The sequence below is a fragment of the Helianthus annuus genome, chromosome 5 (assembly GCF_002127325.2).
Source record: "Helianthus annuus cultivar XRQ/B chromosome 5, HanXRQr2.0-SUNRISE, whole genome shotgun sequence".
Lineage (NCBI taxonomy): Eukaryota > Viridiplantae > Streptophyta > Magnoliopsida > Asterales > Asteraceae > Helianthus > Helianthus annuus.
This window is the reverse complement of record NC_035437.2, coordinates 24,012,813-24,034,965: the sequence shown is the minus strand read 5'-3', so window position 1 is coordinate 24,034,965 and position 22,153 is coordinate 24,012,813. Positions and strand designations below refer to the sequence as shown.

At 38.2% G+C, this 22,153-nt stretch overlaps 1 protein-coding gene across 1 annotated transcript; it reads left to right on the top strand.

Annotated features, from left to right (window-relative positions):
• The first annotated feature begins 3,017 nt into the window (after nt 1-3,017).
• Nucleotides 3,018-4,733, top strand: LOC110942818 (kinesin-related protein 4-like). The gene has a single exon (XM_022184582.1). It carries the CDS (start codon nt 3,018-3,020, stop codon nt 4,731-4,733), a length of 1,716 nt encoding a protein of 571 aa, XP_022040274.1.
• Nucleotides 4,734-22,153: the final 17,420 nt, after the last annotated feature.

Genomic DNA, 22,153 nt, shown 5'->3' with positions numbered 1-22,153 from the left:
TACGAAAGTATGCCGATTTTTACTGTAACGAACAATCCGGAACTTGATCATAAGTTAAACACACCCTAAGTATCCTTTACATAGCTTAGAAATAGGCTTTGAGGGGTTTGGTATGTTAAAATAAACTTTATTGATCAATAGGGACTAAAAGCGTCAAAAAGTGCACAAGTTTGCATTTTCGCGCATATCTTCCGTTCTGAATATATCCGGACATCCAAAAATTTATGTAATCATTAAAATATTTTATTTTAGTGATTGGCTTGATAAAGTTCCATTCGTCGCTTAATTTGGATCATTTTTGCTTTCGTTACGACTTCCGTCGTAATTAACCGAACAACGCAACCGTACGACCAAACAAACCGACATCCGAGATGTTTTTGAGCATATTTTAAGTTCCCTATACTTTAACTTTATTTTAGAGCCTTGAAATGGGGTAAACGGGGCTTAAAAGTGCAAAAAATCAAGTTTTACAAGTGCAGGGACCATTTTTTAAATTTTTGACCAGATTCAATGAACCTTGTCCAATTTTTGAGTGTTGATGGTTTTAACCCATGGTTTTGCAAAACCATGGGCTGGTTTTAATGGTTTTTATGATACTATGGACTCATATTAGGGGCTCCCATGGTTTTAGAAAACCATGGGCACACATGTAAGGTCCAGATCAAAACTCAGTTTTCGATGAACGATCTTAACGATTCTATGAAATCTATAAATACCCCACCCATTCATTGTTGCAACCCACACTTTTGATCTGATTTGGCTTTCTAAGTTGGAGTATTCACTTCATACCTGAGAGTAATCGGATCAAAACTTCCGTTCTTGGACCCGTTGTAAGTCTTCTTTCGTTCTTTTATGCGTTTTTAGCACGAAAGTCAAACTTTGTTCGACTTTCTGCATTGACCAGTTTATGGTCAACATGAAGTTCGTTTGAACTTCATAACGTGAGCATAATCACGATGGTTATAGTCCCTAGCGACTATACCTACTGATTACCACGTTGTTTAGGTATAGTGACGAGTCGTAGTTTCGGCCAAAATGCGTATTCTTGCGTATTTTGTAACCAAACTACTTTTAGGTATCAAGACCCTTTGTCTTGATACCAAACCTGTTTTCTAAATTCGTTAAACATGTTTTAACATGTTTAGCTCATCACTTTAGGTTTTGTGCTTATGTAGGGTCGTAAGGTAAGCGATCTAAACAACCGCTTATACTTTCGAACATCACTTATTCTAGTTTGACTTGTCAATGGAGCTGAACTGTTTGTCACATGGATTGAGTGACAATCCGATTGGATGGCCATCCGATCCAAATGCACAAGTCTTGTTTGATTTTGATTTGTTTGAGTGATGGTTCATCTGATCGGATGGCAATCCGATCGGATAGCCATCCGATCCTTAGTACTACATAGAGTGTAAAGATTCAGAGTTAGAAAATTTTTGAAGTTTTCAGAATTTTGACACATTTCAATCTTTGTCTCGAACATTATGCAAACACTAACGTTGATCATTATTGTAGGCATGAGCTTTAGATTGGAATCATTCTCACAACGTTCACTATATCTTGGATGAAATCTATACAAACACAACACCGTTTAAAGATACGACGAAGTTTTTAAGGGAGAGTAGAATTAACAAATCTTTAACCGATCAAACAACAGTGTATGAGTCTCATGTTAGAATGTTTTGGAAATCGGCAAGGTATGAAGAGAGTACAAGGTTGATACATTCGGCAGTTCAATAGAAAGATGAGAATGATAAAGATATAGATGTTGAGATTAAGTTTAATGTTGGAGATTTAAGACGAGTTTTGGAGTTAGGAGATAATGATAATGATCCTACCATTGTTCCTGAACGATTATGCAAAGGTCTATGGTTCAGAATGGGATTTACAAGACATGTGAATGGCAAATATCTTAAGTCCTTGTTTAGCAGACCATATAAGTTCTTAGTTCACTGTGTGGTGAATGCATTGTCACATCGAAAGGGAGCTTATGATGAGACATCAGACTATATCATGAACATCATTACTTGTTTGGTGGTTAATAGACCATACAATATTTCTCAAGTACTGTTTGATCATATGGTTGAATATCAACAGTGAGAAGTACATAATGTACCCCAGGTTTATACAAATGATGATTGATGATCAAGTGACAGACCTTCCAAAGGATCATGCTGATGTAATGAAGCTACGGAACATGAAAGTCGAGACCTTGAGCAGATTAGATCAGTATAAGCTGAAGAAAGATGAAACAGAGCCAAGGGCTAAGCATATGATTTATAAGATTGCCAATCCAAGATATGTGGCACCTGAAAATGATGCATGGAGACATGAACACAACAACTCTGAAGATGAAACTGATAGTCTAAGGGATATGCATGAGAAAAAGCTTAGATACTGGTTTGTGAAGGATGGAAAAAGAAAGAGAACACCGAAGGCCTCTCCAACTGTGACTGCTCCTAAAGTTCCTACACCTAAGATTGTTGTTAAGGGTATAGTTAAAAGGGGAAGTCATAAGAGAAGTTAGATCATTTAATGTTACATCTTATAAATGAATGTTCAATGCTTGTTTTGCAGGGCATTCAAAATAATCACCACCAAGACTTGTGGATGAGCCAGTACTTAATCTAGCAGATATAGCTCAAGAAAGTGTTGATTTGGCGAATGTAACATTTGAGCAATATGTAAAGCATACTGAAGCTACAGCAGCAAAAGATCAAAGTACAAGTGTTCAAACTGAAAGTGTTAAAGAAAAGGAACCAAAAGGTGTTGCACATACAGACTCTAGTGATGCTGATGATGAATCTACTGAAACAGAGTCAGAAATTGAGAAGATTGGAGTTGGGCAAGTTCAGTTGAAGAAGAAACGTTAGAAGAAGAAAGTTAAGGGTTCTAATGAAGAGGATTCTACATATACTCCAACAGCTGAGGAGAAAAAGAAACTTCAAATAAAACGCAAAGCAGTTCAAACTGGCGTTATTCCAAGAAATGTCAGGGTGAAGAAAGGAGGTGCTACTATGCCTGAAACACAAAGCAGCAAAAGTGGAAAACATATTCAAGCTCCAGAAGTTCAAAGTATTCATGAAGTTGAGGTTCAGAATGTTGAGAAGAAAGCAGGTGATGATGATGATGATGATGATGATGATGATGATGTTGTTATCACTGATGAAAGGGTTTCTACACCACCACCACCACCAGAAAATCCTGATGTTGCAGAGACTTCAAAGCCAAAGAAAACCTCTCTACCTGATCTATTTGAAGGTTTTCCAAATGTTCGTGGTGAATACACTGATGACATTCTTCTTTATGAAGAATACGATATGTTTCATGATGCAACAGTCAAAGATCTAAAAAAGAAAGTAAGTATTCTCGAGAAAGAAAAGGCAAAAGCTGAAGCTGATCGTGATGAGTTGAAGCAACAGCTTGAGAAGTTGACTAAAGTGAATAAGGAAATAAAATCTGTTGTGATCAAACATGCAAATAATATAAAGTCATTGGGTGAAGATGTGGATGATAACGCTAAGCTCTTTGAGCAACTATCTATGGAGATTTCTGAATTGCATGTGAAGAACACAAACATGAATGATACTAATCAAACACTCCATCAGATGTTACAAGAACTTCATGAAGCGTCTGCAAGTGAAATCAAAGTGTTGAAGTTAGAGATTGAAGCACTTAGAGCAGACAAAGCAGTAAAAGATGAGCAGCTTAACATGTTATATACTGTGATGGAACATCATCTGGGAATCAACGTTCAATCTATCTACAACAACTTGGAGATTCAAAGGGTTGAAGAGCGAAGGGCTCAGAGGGAGAAAAAGTTGGTTCAGGAAGCAACTCAGAAAAGGAAAGGATTGGTTGTTGATACTAAAGAAACACTTGGTTCTTCGAGTCAAACTGAAGTTGATGTTGAGATGGTAAATGCTGCAGTGAATGAGCAACAAAGCTTCGTACTTGTTGGTGAAGCTACTTCTCTCTCTTATAGTTTTGATGACATCATTCGCCTTGTGCAAGTTAAACAACGTAAAAGGAAGGTGAAAGAACCTGAAGTGATGTTATTACGATGGAAAGAAGAGGAGAAGGAAGCAGAAAATATAGAAGATGAAGAGTTAGAGCGTATTCTTGAAGATGTTGATAACTACGATCCTTCATGGGATGATTACAAAGATGATGATGAAGATCAAGGCTCGACAGGGTTGATTGTTATGCCTTCAGTCCAACAATCGTTGGATGATTTTCTAAACGATGAGATCAATGAGCAGGAAGAGGATCAACACCAGGAGTCTTCTTCTTCTGGAAAACAACATGCTGAGCAGGTATTCCTCACACAACCAACTATTATATATTTGAATGCTCCATTTGAGGGGGAGATGGAAGTACCTAGGTCTAGAGCTGAGATGTTAGAAGAATTGGGGTTAGATGATGGAAAATTTAAGTTTGATATTGAGGATGAGATTCCTTCATCACCTAAAAAGGAGTATGACTTCAAATATGCACATGAAGCTGATAATTTTCATCATGTTGAAGTTAAAGATTGTTCAGATAGTTCTGAGGAAGATACTCCGTTCCACTACTCTGGAATTGATGAGTCATTTCTGACACTTGCTGAAATGTTCAAGGAACATAATGAAGATGAGATTAGAAGTAAAGTTGTGGAGAAAATAAGCACTGAAGGTATTCCTAGAACAATTCCACGACGTTGGCAGAAGAAAGAAAGAAATGGTTTAAGATGATGCCCAAGGAGAGGAAATACAGGAGACCTCTTCAATATTTCACGCATAATGCTGATTTATCGTTGGGAGATATCTTATCATGGGGTTATCTTGAGGATTTACAAGTTTATGCTATCAGATGGGAACAGGGGGTTCAGTATTTTAAGTTTTTGTCAGACATTAAAACCCTTCCGTGGTGGGATGTTGAGGAGTTAGTGCAAACAAAGAACATAAAACAGTTCTACTATGGCTTAGATGTGAAGCAGCATGATCAACATTTGTGGAACTACATAAAGCTGCAGGCAAAGGAGAGATTTCCAGATTGGAAGCCACAGTTTCCAGAACAAGATATAAAGAATGATCCAGTCAGAGGGGAGAAAGACATCACTTTGAATATAAAGCCGCCGAGATGTCCGAAAAACATGCCGCTACGTGTTATGGAGCAAGATTTCTATGAAGACTTTCAGAGTTGGATGTACAACCAGAGCACAGCGGAAGCGGTGATTTCTTTATATGATAAGAAAACTGGAGAATCGAGGAGGATCAGCGTGTTGGATCCTATGTGGCTAGTCGACTGCTCCAAGAAGGATATTGATTGCCTATTCTACAACAAGATTCTTTATGAAAAGCCAGACAAAGTTCAAGCTCAGCAATATCAGAAGTTAGTGAACTTGTGCTACGCGAAAGACATCAACTTTGGCACATATTGGAAGTCAAATTGGAGAGATTTGGAGATTGATGAATTCTTAAAGAAGTATAAGCGCAGTGAAAGATTCAAGGCGATTGCTAATAAAGCTGCGAAGCTTGGAAGATATAAGCTGATGAGACCTCCACCAACAGAGCAGGCACCGATTGAAAAAGAAGAAAACAAGATGCCAAGATAGGATAGGAAGCGCGATGGTGATCCTGAATATAGAAAATACTGGAATGAAGTTGGTAGGCCTCTTAGGTGAAAGTTGATTGTTGAGGGAGATGAAAAGAGAAGACAGAAAGCTAAGGCGAGAAGACGCAGCAGGAAGACAGATTGAAGACTATGCAGGAAGGAACTACAGCTACATCCAAGGGGGAGTCTGTTAGTACATATGTCTATAGCTTCCGTCTACATCGAGTCGTATGTATTTTGTGTTGTGTATGTATTTTTGTATATGTTTGTATATGTATGTATATGTATGTTTGTCTCTAGACAATTCAGGGAACGGCGTGAATCTGTTAAAGTGAAATCCGTTGGGTGACATGTGTCAACCGAATGGATGGCCATCCAATCGGATGACCACCTGATCGGATGACCATCCGACCGGGTGACACTTCTCCCTTCCCTGGTTGCCTATAAATAGTAGGCTAGTGGTAGTTGTTTAGAACCTTTGGCTGATCATTGTAGCGAAGCTCTGTCTGTCTGACTTTCATTCGGATTCTCTGTATTTTCACCATCAATCAATGAATGCAGACATGTTAAGCGTTGAATCTGTTGTTTGTGATTCCCAGACGGTGACGAGGGATTCCGCACCTCGTCACTGATCGATTCAGCTCCTTTCTACGACAAGAACAGATCCATTCGCGTGGCATAACAGAGCTTGATCGCATCATGCTCGCATTTTGCCATGGCTAGCTCTTTCTTTGTCTCCTCAATGATATTAATGTAGTTATTAATACCAGTTTGTTTGTTGAAAACAATTTTTGTTAATTCGAAACGCTTTTCTTTAAAGTTTCAATTACTGATTTGAAATCTTTTTCATTACGAGCTAAGCGCATGTTTGCTTCTTTGCATTTTGACAGTTCAACAACCAAATTCTGATTGTGACTTCGAATCATTTCCGATTCATGTTTCGGATCTGCATAAATACTACATACACTAGGAGTAGGAGTGTCGGAATTTACCTGACTTGTCGAGGCTGCGACATTTGCCATAAAGGCAATCTGATAAGAGAAAGATCCATCTTTAGAGAAGAACTTCTCCATTTCTTTTGATGCAACAGCAGCCTTCTTTTTCAGAACAGATTTCTGACACTTTAACTCCTCAACTTCCTTTAACAAACTATCAACATCAGAATCCATTCCCTCCTTCACATGAGATTCTGAACTATAACCTCCCATGCTCAAGTTTTCTTCATCCGAACTTCCACTATAACCCGAACTATCATCACTTTCAGAAAACTCTTCTTTGTGCACATGCTTGATGTGATTGATGATTTTGGCATAACACGCAGTTCCTCCTCCTCCTTGCTCGCCGCCTCCAAAATGTACTGACCAATCACACCCTTCATCAGCTTGAATGGCTAATGCTCGGTTAATGTTTGAAGGCCCTGACTGGTTGTGGTTGGTTGTGTTGGCTGGGTTGTTCACAACTGCTATCCTTCTTTCATGGTTAGCTTGATTTGTGTTGGATTTACTTGTTTGATTTCGGAAGGGATTTTGGTTGCCTTGTCTGCTCGGTCGAGTGCACTCACGTTTGAGATGACCCTTTTCACCGCAGTTAAAGCATGTAACTGCGTCCTTCGAAGGTAGTTTTCCCGTTCGGCTCATATAATCCTTAACCTTTCGAACAGCACTCGCAAACACCCACTTTATGTCCATCAACTCCATTTCATCACGGTCTATCTATTGATAATCTTCATTTGTCAAATTGATCTTTCCAATTTGACCTACGACCAATCCACAATAGGCATTGACCATTGTGTTGAGAAGTTCCATATGTTCCTTTGCAACTTCTATATTGACTTTTGAAAGGTTTGCAGTATCAACTCTGACGGTTTTGAGGTTGAAAGTTGTTACTATAACATGCTTGTTGTGGTTGGGCTTGTGGTTGAGGTGTAACAACTGGTGGTTGCGGACAATAGGCTCTTGGATCAAATGGAGGTTGAGGTGTAGTAACTTGAGGTTGAGATTGAGGGAAATAGGCACTTGGATCGAAATGGGGTTATGATTGGGTTTGAAGTTGTGCAGCAGGTTGTGGTCGCGGAAGATAGGCATTTGGATCAAAAACCTGACCATACGACGTTTGAACACTTGTGGAAGCTGATTGATCTGGTGTAAATTGTGGTAGGAAGGGGTTTACATTTGTCACTTGAGGAAAAGGGCTTGTATTGGACATAAAATCCGTTTGTAGCTTTGGTTACTGACTGGTACTAGCAGCAGGGTTAATCCCTCCAAAGTACATCTCTGGGTTTTGAGGGACTGTAATGTGTTTAGCTTTACGGATTTCCTCTTCATTCTTGTTTTCCAGCTTCTAAACAAATTCATAGATACTGACAGTATCTAAAACCCCTGTATGCTTTAACAATTCAATGAATGGGCTCCACTTCGGTGGTAGAGCATCAGCAAACCGTGTAACCATTTCCTGTGGAGTTACAACAACTTGATAAGAAAACATTTCACTAAGTAGATGATAAAAACGAGTTGTCATATCATTTATTGTTTCATTCTCCATGAATAAAAACGCTTCAAACTCCTTCTTCAACAAATCTTGGCGTGTCTTCCTTGTAGCCGCATTTCCTTCTCCTCTTGTTACCAAGATGTCCCACAAGGCTTTTGTGGTGGTACAATAAGTGAATTGATGATAGATATCTTTATGGAATGCTTGCGTAAGAGTAGCAAACGCCTTCTTTTCCAGATAATACGCCTTTTTGTCGCTTTCAACCATATTCGCCAAAGTCGTTGGATTTGATCCTTCTTCTTCAAGAGCTGTGTTGTATGCCGTAGTGAAACACGTCCATAGCTTGGTGTTTTGCCCTAGAACATAAGTATGAAATCGACCTTTCCAAGATGGATAGTCGTTCATATGATTTAGCGTTGGCGGGCGATTGTTGCTACCCGTTTCACTTTTGCTCATTAGCAAATTCTGAATACTTTGATTTTGATTCGCTACGCCTGCCCATTGACTTCCAAAATTGTTTGTTGTGGCATCATATTCTTGACCCACGACGCTGTGGAGGTCGGATTTTGACCTGTGCTTGAGCTACTGCTCCAATCCCATGGACTAGTACTCATATTTGATGTATGAATGAGAATACCTTGTCAACAACTTGAAATGAAACTGTTAAATATGTTTTGCAAAGCTTCTGTTTAAAATGTATAAGTGAAAGTGATGAAAGACTATAGTTCTTCGTTAAAGACCAATCCTGCGAAGAACTGGTTTTTCGTTGAGGTAAAGATGACGAAGAACTTTGGTTTTTCGTAGAAGATAAGGTGACGAATGATAGGTTCTTCGTAAAGGACCAACTTGACCAAGATATTTTCCAAAAAGAATCTTTCTCTGACATAAGTTGGTGACACTGTTTTCAAAGCAACACCAAATCAATCATACTTTGGACAACTTTGTCAAACAATTATATTTTAATGATAAACTTTAATAGTTCAAACACAAATGAGGATCCAATAATTCAAACACAGAAAATATATGAAGAACAACAAGAACACTTTGAATATCCTGATGAACTGAATGAGTTTTCCGGCAAACTGGATGAGTTTTCCGGCACCGGACAAATTTCCGAACAAGAATTTTGCACTAAAATTTCAATAAAAACCAAATCTCAACATGTAAGCATGAGTTTTAACAAGTTTTTTGATAAAACTAGTAACAGAATATCATGTTTTTCAGTGATTTTTCAAACACGTTTTCCAAAAATATAAATTTTGACAAGAACACTTTCTGAAAAACACTAAAACAACTTGTTTCAAACACAACAATGTTTGGTTTTAAACAAGGAAAAGAGCCATATCTCTGATACCACTTGTAGGCCCGTTTTTTCTCGGAGCATCAATACGAAACCTATTCCTCGTTTATCACAAACACGATCACGAGTGCGGAATCCCCATGACGGTGCAAACCAAACACTGTAGAACAAACACAATGTAACCAAAGATTGAATATCTATTGATTAAACGGATGAGAACTGATACAAACATATACACACAATGTTTGATAATACTCGCACTAAAGTTATATTCTCATGCTCTCATTGCTCTCATAACTGAAACTGTTAGACATAACATGCTTTATATACTTTCCATCTGTTACACTACGAAGAATGTAACATGCCCCACGAAAGACCAATGACGAAGAAGGTTCTTCGTCAAACATCATTAGGGACGAAGAAGGTTCTTCGTGTCAAGGGTAATCCCACGAAGAATGGTGTTCTTCGTGGGAGGGCTGCATGACAGCAAATGCTCTAGTCACAAACAGTTAATCAGTAGAGAAACAAACACACAAACAGATTGCACAATGGCAACTGTTTAACATACATTACAAAGACAAACGTCGTACCAAGTTAGATAGGAGGATATCCGACTTGGTCGACTCGACGGAAACTAATACAGACTTGATAACAAAAGACCCTACAATTACAATGTAAACAAGAACAAGTTTCAGACACATTAATGCACCAACAAGTTTAAGTGCCGAAAAGTGCCCCAAACACTCTAAAACTGCAGAATTCTGCAGAAAACAATAAAATTCAGCAATTTTCAGCTATTTAACAACAAAATATAATGCAGAATTATGGTTTAATGGTCCAAAATACCTCCCTAGGTGTCGGGAATCAGAACTGCCACAAAAGGGAACATAAAGCACACTAAACTACGTAATTTAGCACCTTAACGAACTGGTAAGCAACCGAACAACCGGACATTTCCCGAAACACCAAATTTTCACTAGAAGCATTATTTTAGTGTTTCGAAGCTAGTTATGGTCACTGAACATCATAACACATCATTTAAACACTAAACACCTAAATCTCTAAATATAACACTTAAAACCTAACTAGATTAAAAAATCAACAATTGAAATGAAACCATGCACCCCCCCCCCATAACCGGTTGGGATATGGGTCCCACATGTTGGATTTTATTTCATTATTTTATTAGCTTTGTCTAATATGGAGAAACATAATGACCCGTAGTTTATATAATGTTGGAGAATAAGTTTATAAAAACCTATGGACACCCATTCTCTTTCATTTCACCATCTTTAATCAACACACCTCCTCCTCATTTCTCCTCTTGATCTCGGCTCCCACACACCACACTTCAATCCAAGGTGATTCAAGGGTGCTAGGAGCTAAGTTAGGAAGCTTGGAGGCATTAAACTTGAAGGACCTTCACCATAAGCTTTTATCCGCCTTGTTCATCATCATCTTCAACTTGATTTCTTCCCTAGCCCTTGTGCTAGTAGTAAGCCCCTCATAACTTGATTTTACTTCAAATTTTAGTGGATAAAAGATTATGTGAAGGGGTAAACATAAAGATCATGAAGAAACAAGAAGATAATCTTTAACATAAAGCTTAAAATCATAAGAATCTATGTTGTTTTAGTGTATGTGTGAATCTTGATTGTTGATTTCTTGTGTTTATGATGTTAAACATCATAAGAAACTTGCTAGATTGTGATTAAACACATGATCTAGCAAGCGAGAGGATGAATCTTGTGAAAATAAAAGTGATCATCCTTTATGTAAACATGAACTTGAAAAATGAAGTTGTTTTTGTGTATAATGATGATTGAAACATGTTATTAGTCTTGTAAAAGGATGATTTCAAAAATAGTTTTCTCAAGAAACCAAGATTATTTACAAGATTTACATAATCATGATTTTAAAAGAAACTAATCATATTTTTAGTGTTAAATCAAGACTAGAAAACATGTTTGTAACAAGAAAAATACAAAAGAATTATTTTTAGAAAAATCATATTGTAAGTTGTAAAAGACTAAATTTTACAAGAATGCGATTTATAAACAAATAACCATGTTTTGAAGGGTAACTAAACCTACTAAATAACATACTAAGTTACTACAAGTTTTTACAAAATTTCAAGTTCATGATGTAGTGTTACATGCATGACTTTGGCTCATGGTAAGTCTAGAATGATTTGTAAGGGATGATTGATGATGATTTTAAAAGAAAATGATATGCTTGTTAAAGCATGGAAACCTTCATTTTTAAGCGGAAAGTATGGCAAAATTTTTGTAGAATTTAAACACTTAGAAAAATATTTTTAAACAAGTGTTTATAAGTAGATTTTAACCATGGTTTTTCATATAAAATTTGCCATAAATTTTGTTACAAAAATTACAAATGTTGGAGGTTGTTATTGATAAATAAAAGTGACTAAGTATATATTTAGGAAGATATATATATTTAGATGTCACAATTTGTGTGATTACTTGTATATTATGTGTATTAGTTATATTATTTAAGGACTTGAAATAATATAACTTCAAAATACCAAAAATTGTAATACAAAATATTACCAAAATTCCAAGGAAATGAATATATAATTTATGCCCAAAATTGGACAAACTGAACAAGGAATATGAACTACATAAGTATTCCGGAATTAAATTCATATATATATATATATATATATAGACAAATGAGTTAAAAGGAATCTTGGAAACCAAAGAAACGAAAATATGAGTTTTACAAGTATTACAAAAATATATCATATTTTTATCAAATAGAAAATATATTATTTTGAATGGAGAAAAATAAATATATTTTCTTGTACAATTAGAAGGTAAATTATTTTTGGAAGAAAATATATTTTCTTAAACAAATTGTGAGTATATTATTTTGGGTGAAAATGGATTTATAGATATTTTCTAAGGTAATCTCGAAAATATATTATTTTTGATGGTTATATGAAAATATAATTATTTTTGCCAAAAAAGGTTTATGGATAATTTCTATAAAAGTTTCTTAAAATAAATATATTTTAAGAATATAAATTGGTGAGCTTTATTGGTTAATATTAAGATTCCGGAAAATTTAATACAAAAATTTAGTATAAGAATACTTAATAAATATAACTAGAATACGTATCCTCATACGTACAAACACACACCGGAATACGCCACCAAGACTTGGCAAAAATACACAAGTATAATTATACTCATCCTTGGGAGAATATACATGTATAAATACATGATATACAAGGTCAAGATATATTATTTTAACAAATATTCCAAATAATTAATGAACATAATTTAAGTTAAAATATTATTATTATAACAAATAATTATACACTTCGGAATAATACAAGTACATCAAAGATGTAACACAAAGATACTAAGTCATAACAAACAAGACTAAAAGTCATGGCACGACCCAGCCATCTAATAAACCATAACACGTGTGTAGGTTGTAGTACTGCGTAAGGATACATACTTTGGGTATACAGGAGACAGGACGCAAATCTGTGAGTTCATGTCCCCCTTTTCTTTAAACTGTTTTCAGTTTTATAACTTCAGGGGTGAAATACATGTTACAATGGTTTACAAATGTTTACATATGGTATGGTTAGCTAAGGAATGAACTGTTAGATCATGTGAGTGGTGGGTACAACGCTTAAGACCATTAATCCTCGTATAAGGACTGAGGGACATGAGTGATAGATCTATTTAGGTGTTGTGAGCCCCACCCCTGGGCCGGAAGTGGCCGAAAGTGGTGACTATGTCTTACAGCCAAAAGCCCGGTACAAAAATTCGCAAGGTTTGAGCCTTCCTGCACCATTTCATCCATATTAATGTATTAGCTACACATTAATTGATCTGTTCAGAGACGCTTTCATACCGGTTTACAAAGGCATACATACAAATGTTTACAAGATTATTCGAACTCATACAGAATTACATGAACTCGGTCAACTTTTGTTGGTGTTTTCAAAATTACATGTATTTCAGGAAACAAGATGGATCTTGGGCGCAACTGTGGTTACAAGACATAAATTTCAAGTTTTAATGTCATCCACTTTTGATTTGTAACATAACTTGACGATTTGTTGGTTGAAACTTAATTACCCGTGTTTGTAACATTTTAAACTATGAATGGATGAACATCATGTTTTTATCATATAGTTGTTTATTATGATTGAATGCAATGGTATTGAACAAGTCACACATCGTACGCTTTCGCAAAAGTCAGGGTGTGATAGTTTGGTATCAGAGCTTCGATTGTAGTGAACTAGGATTCCTTCTCGAGTCTAGACTACAATCACTAGGATTCTCCCACGAAAAACATTTTCACAAAATATTTTTCATTGCATTTACAAAAAGCGCCAAGATCCATGAGTCGAACATTTTTCAAAGCAAAGGCAAAGTAAGGACATTAGTAGGGAAGGGAATACCCTGACTAATGTGCCAATTGAGGTACAGTCAGTCCATGTGAGATAGACTTGCCAAAGACAAAACGACCCCCTCCCCCCCAAAGAACAAACGAGAGTCATATGTGACATGTTGTATTTATTTGCTTATATATATTAAGTAACATTATTATCTATTATTATATGTGCATATATATGTATGGGATTATTATTGACGGGAACGAGATACCTTTGACTTCGAACTCTATTACTGTTCTTGACTCGCACAATGCTACTATCGACCTCACGTTATTTGTGAAGCTTGTGGCTGACGTAGTTACCAAACTGTCACACCCCTATTTTCCACGTGTCACCGGTGGGCCCGGTGGGGGATTGCCGTGACGTAGTTGATATCATCATAGTCAAACAACACAAATTATAATGCACAGCGGAAGCAAAGAAAGATTTATTTCAACTTAAAATTATTGTAATATCCAAGTATCACAAAATGTCGAAATAAGATCCACAGGCAGAATCAAATAAACAGGAAACTTCATTTCAACAGACTTCATGCATCCTAAGCTTGCGAGACTTCTATGGATGCTTAAGGAGTGACCAGCCTATTACGCGTAGTACCTGCACTTAGTCTTGTTTGGAAAATACGTCAGTTTATACTGGTAAATACAATTTAACTGACTCATTTTGAAAACGTTTAAAATTGATTTAAATGCACGTGGCATAAAACATTTTATAACTTGGGATAATTATTTGCTTAATAATCTTGTAAAAGAATTACATGTTCATTCTGCGTTCAGTAGCCCGGGTTCGTTCCGGGTTAAGGATTAATAGACACACCACTTAATATAATTCCGCCGCGAGACTTCTCTCGTACCAACGATTATACATGTTATACAGCGCTACGGGTGTACGCCTACACCCGAGTGCTAAGGTCGTGGCCATTCTTTGAATGATGCCAAGGATATCCGGGACATGGTCAATAAGCCCCCAAAGGCTTTAAACAAACAAAAAAGCATTTTTAAACGGGTTCATTTGACTGCACATAACCAAGACCGGTTATGGTCAATTTCCCGACCAAGCGGTATTTTATATACCGTACCCCAAGCCCGTATAGGGAAAATAAGTTAAACGTATTTACCTGAGCAAGTACAAACAAAATATAACGAGTGCACGTAGCTTTTACTGGGCTCCTAGATCTGGAAATTAAGGTTTTAATAACCTATTAGAATCCTAACGGGTCTTAAGCTTAGACCGGTTAGTTAAAAAGGAAGATTACGGTTTTAAACGCACAATAAGGCGAAGACCGTATTAGAATGTGGTTTTGACCCAACAAGCTTGCATACTTGTTTAATATGGGTAATATGATCACATTCTGGATTTTGAGACCGAAAAGATATGGTTTGACCCGTTTCGGCTAATATGGCCAAACTAGCCACATAAGCCGATCCGAACGCGTATAATGCGTAACGAGTAACCATAAGAGTCAAATACAAGTTTCTGAAGTCAATATGCTTAAAATATGTTGTGATATCAGAATGATACCTTCCATTACGCCCCAAATGATTTTGAACCAAACCTATGCCTTATAAGGGCGTTTTGGTCATTTTACAAGGTGTAAAAGGGTTAAAATGATAACCTGAGTTCAAAACATTTGCCTACTGTTTAAAATATAGAAATTCACTAATTATATCAGTAGGTTCACCCTTAAGCTTAATAAGGTTCTAGAGTGCACTTATGCGCTAAAAACGCCTAAAAAGACGGTTTGGAGCCATTTCCGGGTTTTCTGTAAAAAGCTGATATTTTTAATATTCCAGAAGGCTCAAAATACTTTATTTATAATAAAAAATCAGTAGAAATTGGTTTGAGGTCAAAAGGATTTGTAAAACTCATTTTATGGCTAAAAAGGGCAAAACCGGCATAAACCGAATAAATCTTAGAACACTAAGTTATGCTCAGCCTAAAAATAAATAAAAATCTCTAAAAATCCCAAAATATTATTTTATAACAGTGGGTAAAAAGTTTGGTATAAAAATTTGGGTTTTAATAAGCTATACATAATTTACGCCATTTAATTAGTAAAGAAGCTCTTAATTACGCTATTGAGCATAACTCTTAATCTAGACCTCGAACTGACTTCAAATTTTGGGTGCAAGTTTATAAATCAGTAGCTAAGGTGTCTACCCTTTTATATTTCCAAAAATCCCGTTTTAAGGTCAAATGGGCATAATGGTCAACATATAAGCGATTAACGGAAACATGCATGTGAATAGGATATCTTATGAACCGAGTTGCATAACCTCAGGGAGTTATACTAACATGAATATAGGTTCAAAAGAAGCTCTAAGGCAATCCTAAACTTGACTTAAACGGGTCAGAACTGAAAGTCAAAGCGAAAGTCAAACTATGCGACTTTCGGTTCCGAACCGGGTCTAAACAGAAAATTGTCGAGTTGAACATGTTGGAACATGTTCTTATATTATTTACCAAGTTATATTAATGATTAAACAGGTTGCATGCACCCTACATTACTAATTATGCGTTAATTCGCAATTAAGCGTTTTGTTGACTTTTTATAAGAAGCTTTGACTCGACAATTGACATGTTTAGAGTGGGAATCAGAAAATACCCTTTTAAGGGTTTGTTACCCACATAATTACCTACTTAAAGGTACTTTTAATTCGTGATTTGACAGAGCACATTTTAACTAATCACGAAGTCAAACCTTAATTACGACGGTTTGACTTTTAGCTAATTAACTAGGCTAAAACGAATTAGGAAGGGTTAAGGACACTTACTAGAGTCCTAATTAGGATTAGGGATGCTAAGGATGAGTGCTTGCTGTCCAGAGAGCTCCAGGAGAAGAGTTGTGAACTTTTGTAAATGAATGCCCAAATGTTCACAACATTCATCTCTTTATATAGCCTTCTTGATCTCATAAGATGATGCCACAAGAGCCTATGCATGCTCCCTGATCATCACAACTGTCCCTAGTGCATGAAAACCCATTTGCTCAGCCCCTGGTATCAGTTTATAGGCTCATAAGTCGGTTACACAGGCTGAAATGGTAGCTGTCAAGAATTTCTGATGCTGGGCGTCTGATGCGGCCCGCCTGAGGTTTCAGGGGGTCCTAATGCGGGCCGCCTGACCTGTCTGGTCAGTCAACAACTTTCCAAACTTTGCAATTTTGGTCCCTGGTCCTTTGTAACGTGGTTTTGAGCTCCTAAATTGCTATTTCAGCCCTCAAACATGATTTTTAAGGGCCTTGGGATATTTACTAACTTGGTTAAGTCCTTGACTAACCCTTAACCACTCATAAGGCCATAGAATTCAAAGTTGACGCTTTTAACCCCTCGAACACGAATTTGATCATAACTTTCTCATACGATAATGAAACTTTATGAAATTTTAACCACATATTCTAGTGAGTATATTTTAGCATTACAAAGTTTCGGGTCTGCCAAAAGATCACTCAGAGGTATGCTTTGCACATGTTGACACTTTCAGCCCCTGCAGTTTGTAATTCCTCACTTTCCTTTATGCTTCGCTTCGTATGATCCATGATTTATTCGTTGGAAGGTAAAAACATTATGTAGGGCTATTTTAGAATATATTTATCCATTGTTGACACTTTGGACCCTTATATTCACATAGTTTCCCTGTTTGTCAACTTTAGTCCCTCCAAAGTATTCTTTCTCACGTTCAGAGCTTATGACACGTGTTTATACTTTATTGGACACAAATTTTCAAGGTGTTACATCTTCACCCCCTTAAAAGAAATCTCGTCCACGAGATTTAAGGAAATAGATGAGGGTATTTCTCTTTCATTGAGGATTCTAGCTCCCACGTGTATTCAGGACCTCTGCGGGCGTCCCACTTCACCTTGACAATAGGCACAAGCTTTCTTCGAAGCTTCTTTACCTGTCGATCCTCAATCGACACAGGTTTTTCCACAAATTTTAAGCTCTCGTCTATATGCACATCTGTGTGTGGTATGACTAGCGACTCATCGGCCAGACATTTCTTCAGATTGCAGACGTGGAATACATTATGAATACCATCGAGCTCCTCGGGTAAGTTTAACTTGTAAGCCACTGATCCTATACACTCGATGATTTCGAATGGTCCTATATACCTTGGGCTTAACTTACCTTTCTTGCCAAATCGCATCACCCCTTTCCAAGGTGATACTTTGAGCAAAACTTTATCGCCAACCTCAAACTTGAGAGGTTTTCGCCTTTCATCCGCATAGCTCTTCTGCCTGTCTCGGGCAGCTTTCAGGCGGTCGCGAATTTGGACAATCTTGTCCGTTGTCTCGAAGACTAAGTCAGGACCTGATAATTGCGTATCTCCCACTTCTGCCCAGCAAATGGGCGTTCTGCACTTTCTACCATATAGTGCCTCAAAAGGCGCAGCCTTAATGCTAGTATGGTAGCTATTATTGTAGGAGAACTCGACCAACGGTAAATGTCTGTCCCAACTTCCTCCTAGATCAATTACACATGCACGCAACATGTCTTCCAACGTTTGAATAGTACGCTCACTCTGCCCATCCGTCTGAGGATGGTAAGCCGTACTGAAATTCAATTGAGCGCCCAGAGACTGTTGGAAACTCTTCCAGAAATGAGATGTGTATCTAGTATCCCTATCCGAGATAATAGATACTGGTACGCCATGCAAAGCCACAATCTTATCTACGTACAGTTGGGCTAGCATGTCAGAGCTGAAGGTTTCTTTAATGGGCAGGAAGTGTGCTGACTTAGTCAGTCTATCAACTATGACCCATATAGTATCATTTCCCTTCGGCGTCTTAGGCAATTTGGTGATGAAATCCATCGTCACCATTTCCCATTTCCAAGTGGGAATTTCAGGCTGTTGCAGCAAACCTGACGGTTTCTGATGTTCAGCTTTGACTTTAGCACACGTCAAGCATTTAGCTACATAAGCAGCTATAGACTTTTTCAAGCCTATCCACCAATAATTTGCCTTTAAATCCTGGTACATCTTATCAGCTCCAGGATGGACATAATACTTGGAACTGTGGGCTTCTTTGAGGATCACATCTCGAAGTCCTCCAAATACAGGAACCCATATTCGTTCATTTAATCTCAACATTCCGTCTTTATCGTAGGACAACTGTTCTTCAGTTACTCCTAATTTCTCCTCAGGATAGTTAGCTTCCAACACAGCTTCCTTCTGTGCAGCTAATAACCTTTCATTCAAACTGCTTCTAATTTCAATGCTCTTGGCATTGATCCTTATCGGCTTCACTCTTTCCTTCCTGCTTAAAGCATCTGCAGCTACATTGGCCTTGCCTGGATGGTACCTTATTTCACAATCATAATCGTTCAAGGTTTCCATCCATCGTCGCTGCCTCATGTTCAATTCTTTCTGATTGAACAAGTGTTGAAGGCTCTTGTGGTCGGAATAGATCACACACTTCGTCCCATACAGATAATGCCTCCAAAGCTTAAGTGCAAATACAACGGCACCCAACTCCAAGTCATGGGTGGTGTAATTCTTTTCGTGCACTTTTAATTGACGTGAAGCATAGGCTATGACCTTGCCCTTTTGCATTAACACACAACCCATTCCGGTGTGTGATGCATCACAGTACACTACAAATTCTTCAATGCCTTCAGGTAGAGTAAGCACTGGAGCATTACTCAACTTCTGCTTCAAGATATCAAAAGATTCTTGCTGTTTAGGTCCCCAATTAAACTTAATGTTCTTACGCGTTAACGACGTTAAGGGTGCAGCAATCCTTGAGAAGTTTTCAATAAAACGCCTATAATATCCAGCCAAACCTAGGAAGCTACGAATCTCTGAAGGCGTCTTTGGCTCTTGCCAGTTCATAATAGCTTCTATCTTTGCGGGATCCACTTGAATTCCACGTTCGCTCACCACATGTCCAAGGAACTGGACTTCGCGAAGCCAAAATTCACACTTTGAAAACTTGGCATAGAGCTTCTCTTGATGGAGCAGCTTAAGAATGCACCGAAGTTGCTTCTCATGGTCAGCTTGGTTCTTCGAGTAGACGAGGATGTCGTCGATGAAGACGATGACAAATTTATCCAGATAAGGCTTGCATACGCGATTCATGAGATCCATGAATGTGGCAGGTGCGTTAGTGAGCCCAAAAGGCATCACTAGGAACTCGTAATGACCATAACGAGTCCTAAACGCGGTCTTATGAACGTCCTCCTCCTTGACTTTCAATTGATGATAGCCTGACCTGAGATCTATCTTAGAAAAGTAACTCGCTCCCTGAAGCTGGTCGAATAGATCATCGATTCTAGGCAAAGGATACCTGTTCTTGATAGTAACCTTGTTTAGCTCACGGTAATCAATGCATAGACGCATTGATCCATCCTTCTTCTTGACAAACAGAATTGGCGCTCCCCATGGAGATGAACTAGGTCGAATAAAACCTTTAGCTAGTAAATCATCTAGCTGTGTCCTTAATTCCTTCATCTCCGTTGGTGCTAATCTATATGGTGCTCTGGCCACTGGTGCAGCTCCGGGGATGATGTCAATCCTAAATTCCACTTGCCTATCTGGTGGCAAACCAGGTAGTTCCTCTGGAAAAACTTCGGGGTAGTCAGATATGACCGGTATATCTTCGATCCTGGGCTTCTTCTCGTCAATGGTTACTCGTGCCATATAAATGACACAACCTCTACTCGTGCATCCGGATGCCTTAAGCATGGCCACACGCTCTGGCATTCCGTGTTGAGTATCTCCCTGAATCGTGAGTGGCTCACCAGATGGGGTCTTGATTACTACCTGCTTCTTGCTGCACATTATCTGGGCTTGGTTACGCGATAACCAATCCATTCCTATTACTACATCAAAGCCTGCTAGCTTAAAGGGTAACAAGGACAAAGGAAAAGAGTGGTTCCTAATGGATAGGACACATCCATCTAATACAGTCGAAACTGTTTCTATTGATCCATCAGCTAATTCCACTTCATATTTCATACTTAGAACTTTAACAGGTAATTTCAATAGTTCACAGAATTTATTATCTACAAAGGACCTAACTGCCCCAGAGTCAAACAATACCCTTGCGTAGATATCATTAATGAGAAAGGTACCTGTTATGACATTATCATCCTGGATAGCTTCCTTTGCATCCATGCGGAAGACCCTTGCATTAGTCTTCTTTCCTTCTTCCGCTTTCTTGGCAAGCTTCGGGCAGTTGGGTCTAATATGTCCCTTCTCATTACAATTGTAGCAGGTGGCATCCTTGAGCTTCTTGCAATCTAATGCCTTATGATCCGGGGACTTACAAATCCCACATAGTTTCTGCTGAGATTGAGATCTAGACTCCTGCCTGCATCTCCCGAAATGATGCTTCCTACAAACCTTGCACCTGGGTTTCTCACCCGACTGATGATCTCCCTTCTTGGATCCCGACCCTTTCCTGTGGTCGTCATTGCCCTTACGCTTCTTATCTAAGCGTCGCGAACCATCATCTTCGCGCTTTCGTTTCTCGGCATCTGAGGCTCTCAGTGACCTCTGCCTAACTACGTCCTTCGTAAGGGACAGAGATATGTCAGCCACTGATCGAAAAGTAGTGGGCCGAGAGGCCTTGACGCTTGCTTTAATTTCTGGGGCCAGACCCCCAATGAAACGGGCTATCCTCTTTGGTTCAGGTGTTACAAGGTAGGGAACTAGCCTTGACAAGGTATTGAAGGTTGTGAGGTAAGCCTGGCAGTCAAGGTTCTTCATTACCAGAGACAGGAATTCAGACTCTATTCCTTCAACCTCGTGCTAAGGGCAGTAATTCTCTTTGATCAGGGCAACCAATTGTTCCCATGACATGCTGTATAGAGGTACCTTCCCGGTGGCTTGAATCAGTGACTTCCACCATTGCAGTGCATCACCTTTGAAAGATTGTGTCACAAACTTCACAATATCTTTCTCAACACATCCACTTATATCCACAACTGTCTCCACCTCATCAAGCCAAATCATGCAGTCCACTGCCCCCTTCTCCCCGGTAAAATCTCGGGGTTTACATGACACAAAGTATTTATACGTGCAACCCTTAGCACGCGGGGCATCGTAAAGCACAATTTTCTTGGAATGATTATCATTTTCATTCGAAGAATGTCTATCATCATCTTTCTTAGACTCTTCCTTTTTTGGCTTGGGTTGGACAGATGGTGGCTTGCTGCGAGACTTCGAATGAGTCTTGGTTTTGATATGCGGTGAAGACAAGGTCCTACTTTGGGTCTCACTGTAATCATTGAACTGTCTTTCTAATGCTTTAGTAACCGCATCATCCACAAGCGCCTTCAGCTCTGCGCTAGTTAACTGTATCTTTGCGTTATCGTGGTTTTTCATTG

What these genes read in the sequence shown, in the direction of transcription:
- LOC110942818 (XM_022184582.1), top strand. Translation starts at nt 3,018, where the DNA reads ATGCCTGAAACACAAAGCAGCAAAAGTGGAAAACATATTCAAGCTCCA.